Below are 14,163 nucleotides of genomic sequence, written 5' to 3' on the forward strand. Positions count from 1 at the left end.
AACATGCTCTGCCATTCAGCAAGATCATGGCTGATCTTCTACCTTGACTCCACTTTCCTATTCTATCCTCATACCATTAACTGTGGAGCCCATAAAATCTCATGGCTTCAGAACAAACAAGGCCAAAGAAACCTGATCATTATCTGGCAATATCTCAGGAAGGGACTGAATGGAAGTATTCACTTGACACTTTGATTGTTGACATTGTAAATACTTCAGCCTTGTCCTTTGCATTCACATGCTGTTTATTAACACAAGTAACAGAGCACTAACACGTGTGCTTCTCCAACCAGACCCTATTCTAAACTACTGATTAACATTGTAGCCCGCGCTACACAGCAATTGGGTAATACAATCACGTGGTCAATCTGATCACATTTTCTTAAAGGTGTATTGCACCTCAGATAACCACATCCCTCCCCCTTTACTTGAAAGTACAATTTACAATCTTTACAACATATCAACTATTTACATAAACTATTTATAAATTCAGTCTTTCTGGAGGCCTCTGCAAACGTGTCGAATGTCATAGTTCTATGACTTTGGATCGTTTATCTGAGGCCTCCGTCTCAGGAGTCATGTGTCCATTAGGCCCTCCAGTAGGAACCTGTAAGTTTGTCTCTTCGACTCTCTCAAGCTCAACGGATCCTACAGGCACTTCCAAACCAAGTGGAGTTCTTTCCACATAAGGTGTAGACTCCAACGGGAATGCTTTCCCCCTCTTCCGGGCCCAATCGCATGCACACTTGCTGCCTCTCCCTTCCAAGTTCAACAATATGAAGGTCAACTGTCAGGAAGGTTCTCAAAATCAGGATGTTGGGCAAGGCTAAATTTAATTTGGTATGATCAGCTTTCTGTTGCGTTAAAAAAATTTAGGGGGTCTTTTAAGTAATTCCGCTTTTTCTTCCTACGTGTCTTCTTTTGATGGGTTTTCTTCTTGGCAGCGCTGACTTTAATCTTGGCCTTCTTTTCAATTTCCCTATTGGCCAGACTAGGCTCAGGTCTAAGCTCAACTTGAGTGAACTTAGTGGTTGAATCTTCCAGCATTTCCTCATCTGTCAGCTCCTTTGAAAACTCAGGGATCTCTATTTTTAAAGCTTCTCGGCTTTCACATAGCTGATTCTTCAGCTCTTCCATTTCTTCTTTATATTTGTTAGTTGTTCCTTGGAGAGTTAAGCATTGTTGTGTTTTCTCTGCTAATTTATTCTTCACCTCGGCCAGAGATATGCTGAATTATTTCCGTTCTTCCTCATACCTTTTTAGTGGTACAAATTGGGATCCGAGGGAATCTTGTGGTATGCGAAAGTCTTTCAGCAGGTTTTCTTTTTCTTTTTGGAGGTTACTGACTTCAACTCGAACCCTGTCCTGAAACATCATCTCTACGAGTTCCTTTTGTTGAGTCTTTGCATACTCCTTTTCCCAAACAGTAACATTTCCTGCTTCGGATTGAGATCTCAGTGGTCTCTCAAGGTTAATCTCTCTTTGATCCTCTGCCCACTATCATTATTAGGGGTAGATTAACAGACTGATTTCCATTCTGTACTTGAACCTAGCATCTACCTCTTAATTATATGTCTTCACCAGCATATGTCTTTAATTTAGCATCAGGATTTTTCAGATTTAATGAGTGGTCTCCTCCATTCAGATATTTAAACATATGTTCCCCTATAACTGTCATGGTTGCCCCTGTATCCACCTCCATTTGGATTGGTTTCCCGTTGACTTTCACTGTCACATAGATTGGCTCTGTTTTACCCATTTTCAAGTTGTGTAGTGAGTAAATACCTGACTCTGTTTCTTCTGGTTCCTCTGTTATGTGGATCCTATGATTTCTACCTTTTTGCTTAGGGTTTTATCTTAATCTGTCATTACAATATAGCTTAATTGCCCATTACGATGGCAGTAGAAACACTTGATTCTTTTAAATTTTCATTCACTTGCAGGCTGTCTGGTACCATTTCTGTCTTTAATATTGTAGGTTTCCTCTGTTAAACCATTGCTTTTTGCTGGTCTGTTAATGGTGGCTGTTTCCCACCTTTCCGAGTAGCCCAGCACTTCCGCACCATTTCTAACCAGTGCTTCCCTCCAGACGTGAAGGGTGGCGCCATTTTATACTCCCTTGATTGCTTCTGAATCCCTGAATCCATTGTGAGCGCCAACTCCAACACCTTGCTGATGTCTAAATTTGTTTCTGACAACCACCTTTTTTGAATGGCGTCTTCATTAATCCCACATACTAATCGGTCTTTTAACATGTTGTTAATCGATGTTCCAAACTCACAGTGCCCTGTCAGTTGTTTTAAGGCTGCTATATAGTAAGCGATTGTCTCTCCAGGGGCGCAACACCTCGAATTAAATTTAAAACGTTGCATTGTTACCGAGGGATTTGGCTGAAAGTGGCTTTTCACAAGATTTATCAACTCATCAAAGCTCTCGGAATCTGGGGCGTTGGGTGCCGTTAGGCTATGAATTGGGCCGTATGTTTTACTGCTACACATCGATAAGAGGATTGCTTACCTCTTCTCTTCCCCCAATGTGTCGTTGGCCAAGAAGAAGAATGCAAGGCATTCAATATAATGTGACCAGTCATCGGTGATCTGATCAAATGGTTCACTATGACCAAACTGTGGCATACTGGAGGAAGATAACTTCAATGACTATGATGAAGGTTGTACTTACAATCGCCTTGCAAGGTACGGCTGAATTACTTCTGTTTAATTTCTGAGGCTTTTTTTGGTGTTGTCAACTGGTTGTGTTTTGCCTCGTCTCCAGTTGTTATGATCCTTCTGTTGGGTCGCTTTGCTCAGCGAACACGGTTGCATACCTATCTACTGGCGAGTGAGTTGGCAAACAAGATACTGCAGACACAGAGACCAATGTAAGATGAAGCACATGCTGTTTATTAACACAAGTAACAGAGCACTAACACGTGTGCTTCTCCAACCAGACCCTGTTCTAAACTACTGATTAACATCACAGCCCGGGTTACACAGCAATTGGGTAATATAATCACGAGGCCAATCTGCTCACATTCTCTTAAAGGTGTATTGCACTCAGATTACCACAGTTACTCTCATCAATGACATTGTGGATAGACATGTCTTAAGCAAGTAGGTTGTTAAGTACTGATTTGCTAGCTGGGGGCAGCCTTGTTTGAGCTGAAGTCATATGATCTCATGGGGTCTACAGTCAATCCTGAAGACTCCCAGAGCTAAATTTGTTGGCACTGCCTCTGATGGGTATAGTTCCTATTGGGTTACTGAATTTATTCAAGGCTGACTTATAGCTTTTTGACAGACAAGGGGTCAAGGGTTATGGGAGGCAGACAGGAAAGTGGAATTGAGACCACATCACATAGCCATGGTCTTATCGAATGGTGCAGCAGGCTCAAAAGGCTGAATGGCTTACTCCTCTTCCTAAATCCTATGTTCCAGTGGAAAAGAGCTGGTGCTGAAGTAATCCGGGATGTTCTGAAAGTAAACATTTGTAAACCGTACCCCTATCATTTACATGTGACATTGCCTGCTTTTGGATATTTCATAAAGAGAATTGTGCAGAGACCATATATTCTGTTTGTTGACATCTTTAAGTGATCACTTAAATCGAAATTAACATCATTTTCTTTGGCTCATTACTTAGTTTTCTCTAGATTTATATTTCTGGTAACTTCGTGTGCTGGGGATCTTTCCCACATTTAGCTGCCTGATCTGGGAATCAAGCACTCCCAAGTCTGTTGCGGGGCAGTGGGGTAAAGCTTCTTCCGTTTGGCTCCAACCTGCTAATTTCTAGGTACATTCAGACTGTGTTCATATGTGTTCCCTATAGGCAGCAAGACAGGAGATCATGACTCAGGCTAGACTAGAATCTGAATTCCAGAAAACTCAAATGTCGCTCTCCATTTTAGTCGGCTGGTGAATATTTTCACAACTGAATAATTTCACTACATGTCAATGCACCTTTACAATCCATAAGCCGATTCCCATTGAGGTGACAGGATGAAGCCCATGAAGAAAATGTTCCAGACACCACACTGAGCTGGAAGGATAGTCCTTTGTAGAAATTGTTTTGTGTGTTTAGGACATTCACACTTCAATGAAATTGAAAGCCTTCTCTAAGAGATAGAAGAGACAGTAGAAGCAGGGCTCAAGATGCCAGACGGACAGAGAAATGAGCAAATCTAATATTTTAAGTTTAAGTTAAGTTGAGCAACTTGAACAATAACCATTAAGACCTGGATTCCAGAGTGACAGAGGATAACAGTAATGTCACTTACCAGAAGGCAGTAAATGATAGTTTTAAATTGTTACTTTTCCTAAGCATTGACAATTTGGTGTGAAAATTTTTTAAAGAATATCTTTTTCTACCTCTTCCCCAAATTTAGTTTAAATATTGTAAATGCTTTAAGAATATTGCACTGCCAGAAAGAGCGGGGGAAACAGATCCAATAATAACTTTCAAAAGGGAATTGGATATAATCATAAAAAGGAAAAATTGGAGGGCTATGGTGGAAAGTTCAGGACAGTGGGACTAATGAAATAACTCTTGCAAAGAGCCAACACAGGCACCATGGATCAAATGGCTTCTTGCAATGGTGTATGATGTTATAGTCTTTTAAAACATTTCAGACACTCAAATTTTAATAAATGCCAAGGAAAAAAGGATACTTGGGAAACAATGTGTTAAATGATACACATGTGACGAGTGTTTCTAGAACTTTGCAGGGAACCAATTGTGGTAATGAAAAGCACAATCTGAGAGAAGGTAAAAGAGGGAGAATGATTTAAAATCATAATTTTACAACACAGAAAGAGGCCATGTGGTCCATTACACTTGTGATCGCTCTCTGAAGGAGCTATTGACATAGTCCCATGTTCCCTACTGTTTCTCAATATCCTTCAAAACTTTTCACATTCACTCACTTCCTTTATGGAAGTGTTCATGGATTCTTCATCCATCGGGGTGAGTAATATCTCATCCTAGGTACTATCTCAATAAATCTTTTTTATTCTTTTCATTGAATTGACACCCTTCCTAAAGTACAGTGTCCAAAATTTGACATTTGAGCATTCTAACTGCTGCCTAACCAAGGATTTGTGTAGATTTAGCATTAGCTTTTAGTTTTTGAATTCTATGAAGTAGATTTTCCATGTCCATGCCACTACCTAAACATGTCAGATAATATATATCAGAAAATAGGCAGTAACTTCCGATGGGGTGGTAATTGAGACAGATTGCCACTCCGCTCGAAATTACTTACCTGGAAATCCAGGCAATTCTATCTTGCCCAACCTTCCGACTCAGGTCGGGTGACATATGTGTGGTGCAGTGAGCTCCTGGGGCCTACAGTTGAGGGCAACTCAGTTGCAGGTAAATAAGCCATGCCCCCTTTTTTACACTAGCTGCCATAAACCATGTAAGTTTAAAGGTCCAGCCAAGTTTAAGTGTCAGCGGGAAGGTGAGTGTAGAAGGTAAGTGGGTAAGTAGGGGGCCGCGGGGAGTCATATTAGGTCGATGCTATAGTTACCCAAAAGCTAGAAGTGCTTTTAATTTTTCTAACTTTATCTGGGCAGCTATTGTTGTCAACCATCCAAAGTTTGCAATTTAAATCACAATTTCCGATGGTTCCCAGTGTAGGGTGATTGCCCATTGGAAGTTTGAAATTCCTGGGCAATTCCCATGCAATCCTTACCTGGGAACTTCTGAGGCGGGGTGGGGGGGAGGTGGGGTTCACCAATTTATCTTTAGGGTACCCCCCCAGATACATTGCCTTGGAGCTGGAGCTCAGAAGTTATGGCCCAATTTTGAGGTATTGAGATACTTCACCATGTGCAATAATACAAAAAAATTACCTTCACACTCCTATACATAAAATCTAGGATCCATATGATTTTTTTAAAACAGAAGTTCCAATTTTTGTGTGTTCACAAAATGCTAACTATAGGCTTACATGTCGATTTAACATTTATTTAGATTAGATGGGGCATTGAGCTTTCAATTTTGTGTCATGCTTCAAATTGAAATGGCCTTTTCAGGTTGTGTGCCACAAATTCACTGCAGTTGTGTAGTAAATGATTGTGAGTCAGAGAGGATGTAGTACCTCAAAATCAACTTGAACCAAATACCCTGCCAAATAATATATAAAACTGGTTATATTTAACAATTACCACAGTTCTCATGGGATAAAAGGTTAGCTTAAGGCATCAACTGCTTTCTCGGGCTTCTTTAGTTCAGCCTGGTAAATGATGATTGCTGCTTTTCCTTTACAACTTTTCACATTCCTTAAAAATAAACTTATTGATTCATGCCACATCAATGGTCAAACTACTGTGTTATTTGGACCACACTAACATGAGTTGTCTCAACCAATGAATAGCATCAGGTTATAGAAGGTACATTTGTATAAGAAGAGATTGTAGGATTGTAATATCAATAAGAAATTTGGACCTCCACATTGTATTAGTGATGTCCAGTTGATTAACTGTAATATTTTTTGAAAGTGCAATTCTCTATGCTAAAATGTTTTTGTAAATACAAGATGCTGCATAACTGGGCTATAAAAATGTTTCAAAAAGCACAAGGCAGTTCATGTCAGCATTATGTAACCTCTTCCAGGGCACTTTAATAGCACAGTGCTATCCATGCTGTTTCTCATGTGTACAGGAACCAAACAACATAACTCTGACATTAATACCAGAATGTTGACACAATTAGCAATCTTTCACAAAACTCACAGAAAATGTTATCATCAAGGTTGTAATGAATAAAAATCTACGAGCTCTTTAACTAGTATAAAATTATATAGTGATAGCATCAATAGCCTAGTATAGCCAATTAAGAAAGTACAGCCATAGCACAATGGGGTAGATTATGACTATGGGTAGGATAGGGCCGCTGGCTGCCCAGTGGCCCTCACAAGACACCCAGCAGTTTTTGAGGGTTGGGCTTTGTTAGCACAGCGCCAGCAGGCTGCAAGCAAAAAAATGAACGCCCTGGGGCAGCCCAGGGTGAACCGCCAGGTGATACTGGGTGGAATCTACAAACCACACACTTCACCCAGTACTGTCCTAAAATGGCAATGGGGTACAGCATCGGATCCTTGCAAGCAAAAAGGTCTACTGCTTGAATCAGGCAGATGATCCATCTGTCGGAACTTGGCATTAACCAGATTGGAAATAGTAACGAGGCAGTAAGTGATCCACTGCAATTTTAGAGTGTTACTGCACTGTTTTCTGCTGGTGGAAACAGTGAAAAACTACCCCAGTATCTCTACAATCAATTTTATGTTACCTATATGGTTATATTTCTGCGGAAGTAGATATTGGTATGCTAAAAATGCCTATTTCTGCTCAATTCAGGGGTATCATGCTAGCATTAATTATTCAATAGTTTTGTTATGCTAAAAACATTTATCATGGGATTAATGTAACCAATTTCACCATTAAAAAAAATTAAAAATCCCAAGCATTATAACTTTGTATCAAACCAAAACATGTTTTTTTTTGTAGAAGTTACATGCCCTGAAAAAGGTTGCAATTTGAATCTCCATCATCCCAAAACTAAACAATAAGCCTAATGAAATATTTTCTTCTCCAAGAACAATAGTCAATAGCCCAAAGCACACACTTCTAAGGTGTTTTCTCTAAATCAGACAGATGCCTAGTACCAAGTTTTGCTTCAGCAGCATTCAATAATTTCAGTCTTGTCTGCCTGATGAAGAAAGTCAGAGTTTCCAGTTGCCAGATTCAGTAATGCAATCCCAGTCAGGTGCTAATTGATGGCACAGTTACCACTGCAGTTCTACTTCTAGTTCAGTCAACTATACCATTGTAAGATTTGTTATGCATCATTGAAAGGATTTCCACAGTATGAGTGGTTATGGGTTGTCTGTACAGTGGGTTGGTTGCCTGAAAGTAAAGACAAAGTGAGGATTAATAATGAGAGCTTAGTAAAGTTGAATTCAATTCAGTTTTTTTCACCAAAACCACTGTACGACCAAACAAAATAGCACTTGTGTGATTGCATTTAGTGTGGTTGGCTTTCAACTGCCAGGTGTCTGATTGTCAATCAGCCAATAATTCTAAGGCCAAGGAAGTGTTTAATTTTATGGGTCCAGTGGAGCTCCTCCCAGATTCACAAAAACACTCTGGCTTGCTACCGGCCCATTCAAGTTCTCGGCACTTATAGCTCACTGAAGTGCATGCTGAAGATGGCACTAGCCTCCTGATGCCAGCTTTGTGCAGAAATCGAGGTTTAGGCCCAGTCTCTCTCATAAAAGTCAACATTTGGACAAATCAGTGGGCAGATTGTAATGCAGACTGAACTATACACAAGTAAACTATGTTTGACGTAGAAATAGCTAAATGTGATACAGAAAACAATTTGGGCAATATTAGATTTGGCATTTAACTTATTAACATGAGCTTCCTGCACCCTTTTCATCTAACCCAATCAATATACCCTTCTACTCCTTTCTCTCACAAGTGCTAATTTTGCTTCCCTTAAGTGCATCATTTGCCTCAAACACTTCTTGTGGTAAAATGTTCCATATCCTTACCACTCTTTGGGAAAAGAAGTTTCTTCTGAATTTCATATAGGATTTATGAGTGACTATCTTATATTTTTGGCCTTTAGTTTGGTCCCCCACCATGCCAAACAAATGAATATATAATCTCTACATTTACCCTATCGAACCCTTTTATTAACTTAAGGACCTCTGTCAGATTACCCCTCTTTTCCAGGGAAAAGAGCCCTAAATCTGTACTATTTTTTATGATGGTTATAACCCCTCAGTCTGATATCACCCTTATGAATCTTTTTTGCATTGGCTCTAATGACTCCATGTCTTTTTTACAGCATGGAGACCAGAACTGTGCACAGTACTATGTGCGTGACCAAACCAAGGTTCTATACATGTTTTCACAAAGCTATGACCTTTTATTTTTGAAAATATGATTTTTCAACTTTCAACTGACTGTAAATTTTCCAATTTGAACTGAGACAGAGCGAACTGCTTAAAAATGCAAGGCCACATTTCAAGGTGAAGGTGAGAAACAAACAAATCAGCCTCATGGGAGTGTGAAGAGACAGACATTTCCTATAATCCATCGAAACTCGTATTGGAGTGGGGTAAGTAAATTGTTCTTTCAAAAGCAATTTAAAAACTGCAAAAGGTTTTCTTGGGTCTGTAATATTATAGTGCTAAAATGTCCACATTCGATGTTAATTCTTTCATAGAACAGGATGAGAAAACTGGCAAGAAGTTAAGGGCACTGTCCTTGGAAGAACTAAAAGGTGCAGCTAGGTGGAGGTGGAGTTCCGCCCGAAAGCCAGAAAAACTGAAATTTTAAAATGGGTGGCAAAACATCTAGAGGTGGAAGTTGAGGACACTGGAACAGATAAATTATTGGCAGAAAAATTAAGTTTGGAGCAGCGGAAATTGGAACAGGAATTTGAGGAAAGAGAAAGAGAGGCAGAAATGGGAAAAAGAGGGAGAGAGGCAGGAAGGAGGAAGGAGAATTCCAGGAAAGAGAAAAGGAAAGGGAGTTAAAAATAAAACAGCTCAAGGTGAGAAGGAAAGATCCCACTGTGCCCGTTGAAGACACCCCTGGTAATAGAACCACCCCTTACTCATACTTAGGGGTTGAGGTATTCAGATTTGCCCATTTAATCCCTAAATTTGATGAAGACAAGGTGGACACCTTCTTTATCTCTTTCTAAAGGTTAACACAGCAGTTAAAGTGGCCAGCCCAACACTGGTCTTTGCTGTTGCAGAGAAAGCTGACAGGAAAAGCTCATGAGGTTTACTCCCTCTTGCCTGAGGAAAGTGCAACAAGTTACGAGGCAGCAAAAAAGGACTATTTTAAGTGCGTACCAGTTAGTGCCTGAGGTGTACCATCAGAAATTCCGTCCCCTCAGGAAACAGCCTGACCAAACGTACCTGGAATTTGAATGGCTTAAGCAACTCACTTTTGACCAGTGGGTACAGGTGCTTAAAATTGAGGCCATCTACGAAAGCCTTTGTGAAATAATTCTCCTTGAGGAGATCATACCCTTTCCAATAAGTACTCACATAGAGGAACAGGGTGTAACAGGGACCAGACAGGTGGCAGCCTGGCTGTGATTATGAGCTTGTCCACAAACCCTCATCCCAAAGGAAACCCTTTCTTAGTCACCCCCAACTAATTGAGAAGGATGGAAGGTGGGAGAGTGATAGGAAATTGAGCACCCATAGGAGAGAAGGGACTGCTGGACAACCTGCGCTGCTGCTTTTAGTGATTTATGTCCTGTATTTCTTGATCTCCTTTGCTCTTCTACTTCATTTAAAACTTATCATTCAAGCAGTGCTTGGCCTCCTTATTCTCCCTGCCAAAATGCAACACCTCACACATCTATATCGAAATTAATTTGCCAAGATCAATAACGTCTTCTTGTATGTTGTCACATTCTTCCTTTGCATTAATTTCATCCCCAGTTTGTTTTTTCCTACAAATTTTGAAAATGTACTTTTGACTGCAGAGTTCACATAGTTCATGTAAGTTGTGAACAACAGTTGTCCCAGCACCAAACCCAGTGAAAACCTCTTCCCAACTTTTGTCTGAGCAGCTGCCCTTCCCCTTATTTCTGTTTGAGAGGCAAAAGAAATATTAGCACCATGGAGGAGGTAAAGTGAAGAACCAGAAGGCATATCTCTAGTATAAAAGATTGAAATGTAACAGAGAGCAGAGAAGCTATCCGGCAATGAATGGAAACAGCCAAGAGGGGATGTTGTAGAAGCACACAGTTTATTAAATGTCACAGATAAAGTTAATCCACAACAAAACTCCCAGGTACACCAGGACTCTGGAACAAATAAGTATGATTAAAGGATAATGCCAGTAAGAACTTTCTCATGCAAAGAGTGATTAATACTTGAAAGACTTCTGGATTGAGGGTAGGAGAAAGATTTTGAGAAGTATGTAAGTGTTGTATCCAGGTAAATTAGCTAAGATGGGAAAAATAGCCACCTTTATCAACATATGTCTTGTGCCCATCACTTGGTTTTACTATGTCTAAATCTGCAACTATCTTAATATTTTAATCAGACTTTTCTTCTTTGGGGAAAATTCCCATTGTCTGATTTTCAGTGAAGTAAGATCTCAACTGAGGAAATTGAAAGTAAACCTGATGAGATGGAACAAGAAAATGACAACAATGAATTCTAAGCTTGCAAGTACTGCAGAAGTATTGTAGAGCTCAAGCCTCTGTGTTTGAAAGTCATTGGGTGCCTTCCAATGTATTATTATTGGCTCAATAATTTCTGTAGCAATTCTGTAGAAATTAAATATAGCTCAACAAAAATCTTACCATCTCGTATCGGGCTCTGGATCTTTCATTTTGAAATCTGGCGAATTCTCGCCTATCGTGGATAGTGACAATCAATTTCCAAATGGCAAGCAAGGCAATGCCCACTGCCAAAATACTACCAACCACTGCTAACAATACAGTTACTGGGTCGGTTTCACTCGCACATTCTGTAAAACGAGAACAATTCAGTAAATAAAAGGATGAATGAATAGGTCTAGCTCATTCTGCAAATGCAGAATTCAAACTCTAGTACCACGCAATAATCACTCAGTTTTATGTTTGGAACACTTCTCTGCAATGCATTATTGCCACTAAGAAATATTTGGAAAAACTACAACTTGGTCCTATTTAGCATCTTTAACATAGCTAAATCTCGAAAGGTGCTTCACAGGTGTTGATACTGATTCTTTGTGAGGGAATTAAGAAAGGTGAGGAGGGATTGCTTGAAGAAATGGGCTTCAAAAGTGAAATTATTTTTGATAATGGACAGGTATGGGGTTTGAACCTCAGCTCACCATCAAACAAGACTATGTACCGCCTCATTAGGCCTCAGAAGGTAGCAAGGGAGAAGGATGGAGTCAGTGGCAAAGAACAGTTTTTAACATGGACCAAAAGCTATGGCTTCAGTCTTTCTAATATTCAATTATATAAAATCCTAGCTCATCCACATGTTAATATCAGAGAGGTAGTCTGAGAGAACAGTGATTGCTATGGGCTCTAGGGAAGTAATGAGAGTGATTGAATTAGGTATTGTCAGCATTAGTTTGGAAGGGGAACCATTTGCCTAAAGGTGACATCAATGAGGGGAGAACGTAGACAACGAAAGGGAGGAAGCCAAAGAGGTTAAATCTCCAAAGTGATTTTTTATAAATAAGACAGGAAGCTATTGCTGAATATATTCCTGCTGAATTTGAAAGATGTGAGTGAGAACCCCACGAGGGCAGTCCAATGGTGTGAGACACCATGGAGATATCGAGGAAGGCAAGGAAGGATAAGGTAATCACAGAGGATATCAATGATGAATTTGACCAGGGTGATCAACATGCTTTGGAAACAGGACTGGAGGAATTCAAACAGATTTGAATGGAAGGCAAAAATGGAACTTGGTATTGATGACAAGAGTAGGAAAGCCAGTTAGAGAGATGGGGTAGCAATTGGAGAGGATGGGAAATGATGGAAGGTGCTAACTGCAATTGTTAAAGGGCGGAGGGATAGTGCCATTGCAAGGGGAGGAATGTTGGCAAGCACATGAACTAAGAAGATTGACTAAGGGATCAGCTGCTGGATTAAAAGGTGGCTGAATCATTGGGGATAATGTGGAAAGGGGATTAAAAAAGTAATTAAAGAGTGGTCAAAGTAAGGCGAATGAAGGATTATAGAGAGGTCAGATAGAAGGTGGGGTGGTGCAAAAGAGGAGGAGGTGGTGGAGATTGATGGGTGAATCGCTTCAACGTTGGAGATAAAGAACTATTCATATTTTGTGTTGCAGGTGAAGATAGAAAGGGCTGGGAAAGGGTTTTTTGGAGATGATTTATCATGAAGAAAATGAATCATGGATTGTCCTTACCTTCCAGAATGATTCTAGAGTAGTGGGATGATTTGTACCATGAAGACAGAGGTGCAATCATGGTTGATTTGATACAGGTGGGTGATGAGATCAGTCATGCACCAAATATGCTTAATTCTGCAACTCTCAGAAGCTGTTTCCAGGGGAGCAGCAGCAATGGGAGACAAGGAGCTGGATTTAACAGGGAACCATATTCCCTACCACTAACCCTCCTCCCCTGACTAAAAAGTCGGCTGGGAGCCCGCCCACTAAAAATCCAGCTACCCTGCAGCCATTTTACACTGGGCGTGTGTCAACTGGCTCAGGGTGAGACTTCCGTCTCCATCTGGGGAGGAAGTCCCACCTTAGAGTGCTGCAGGTCCCAGCAGTGTCAGGTTTGAGCAGTGGTCACTGCTGGGACTACAGGCAATCCCCGAGCAAGAGGAGGTTATGGAGCCAGACTTAGGTCTGGAGCATTGGCAGGGCCTAACTGGCAGGCTCCAGCTATGGAAGATGGAAGAGCGGGTTTTAGAGGCTGGGGTTGGGGGGCGGGAGGGTTAAAGCGGTGATATGACCTTGAGGGTGGATGCCTCTGATGGGCAGGAGGGACCCCCAAAGAGGACTCTCCCCTTCCCTGTCTTGTCCAACACCAGTCTGTGCAGTAAAAGCTGCCACCTGGCATGGGCCTCCTCCTGCCATGGGTAAAATAACAGCCGAGGCAGAAGGAGGTGCTTAAGTGGCCAATAATTGGCTGCTTAAGGGCCACAATAGGCCCAAGGGTGGGCAGGCTGCCTGATGCCTCCCCTCCTGTCCCTTAAAAAAACAAACAGGTCTGGGGTGAGTGGGAAGGCCACGTGCTGCATTTTACAAGTCTCCCCACCTTCAAACATAGCAGGAAGGGACATAAAATCCAGCCTAATGAGTCATTAGGCAATACAGTGAGTCATTTGATAGAGCTGAAAACATTGACGACAAATTGAGGAATGCCATTGCCCTAGTGCCATAATCTTGTGAGTTGCAAATATAGCTGAATAACAAAAGACATTGATTCACTACTGCCTGTGTAAAAGCTCAATCAGCTGAGTAAAGAGAATATGTAGTGATGTACTATGAATTTACATCTTCCTTTACTTTTCAGTTTTTATTATATGTATACACACACAATATATATCACATATGAAAAACCTTCCTGCCTTGCTTATTTTCTTATTTAGCAGCAAGCTCATTATAACAAAATAGCATGAGAGACTGTGAGGCAGACAAGATTGACCAGG

The 14,163-nt window shown here is 40.7% G+C and overlaps 1 protein-coding gene across 1 annotated transcript in view; it reads right to left on the reverse strand.

Moving 5' to 3' along the window:
- Positions 1-6,582: 6,582 nt before the first annotated feature.
- The window catches only part of itgb5 (integrin, beta 5), a 187,282-nt gene continuing 179,701 nt past the window's right edge, over positions 6,583-14,163 (reverse strand). Inside the window, exons 14-15 of the mRNA XM_078552351.1 lie at positions 11,344-11,510; positions 6,583-7,904 (exon numbers count right to left, since the gene is read on the reverse strand). Of these exons, the coding sequence (XP_078408477.1) occupies positions 7,809-7,904; positions 11,344-11,510 (263 nt within the window). The 3' untranslated portion in view covers positions 6,583-7,808. The remainder of the gene's footprint in view (positions 7,905-11,343; positions 11,511-14,163) is intronic.

This window comes from Cetorhinus maximus, chromosome 11 (assembly GCF_964194155.1).
Source record: "Cetorhinus maximus chromosome 11, sCetMax3.hap1.1, whole genome shotgun sequence".
NCBI classification, from domain to species: Eukaryota; Metazoa; Chordata; class Chondrichthyes; order Lamniformes; family Cetorhinidae; genus Cetorhinus; species Cetorhinus maximus.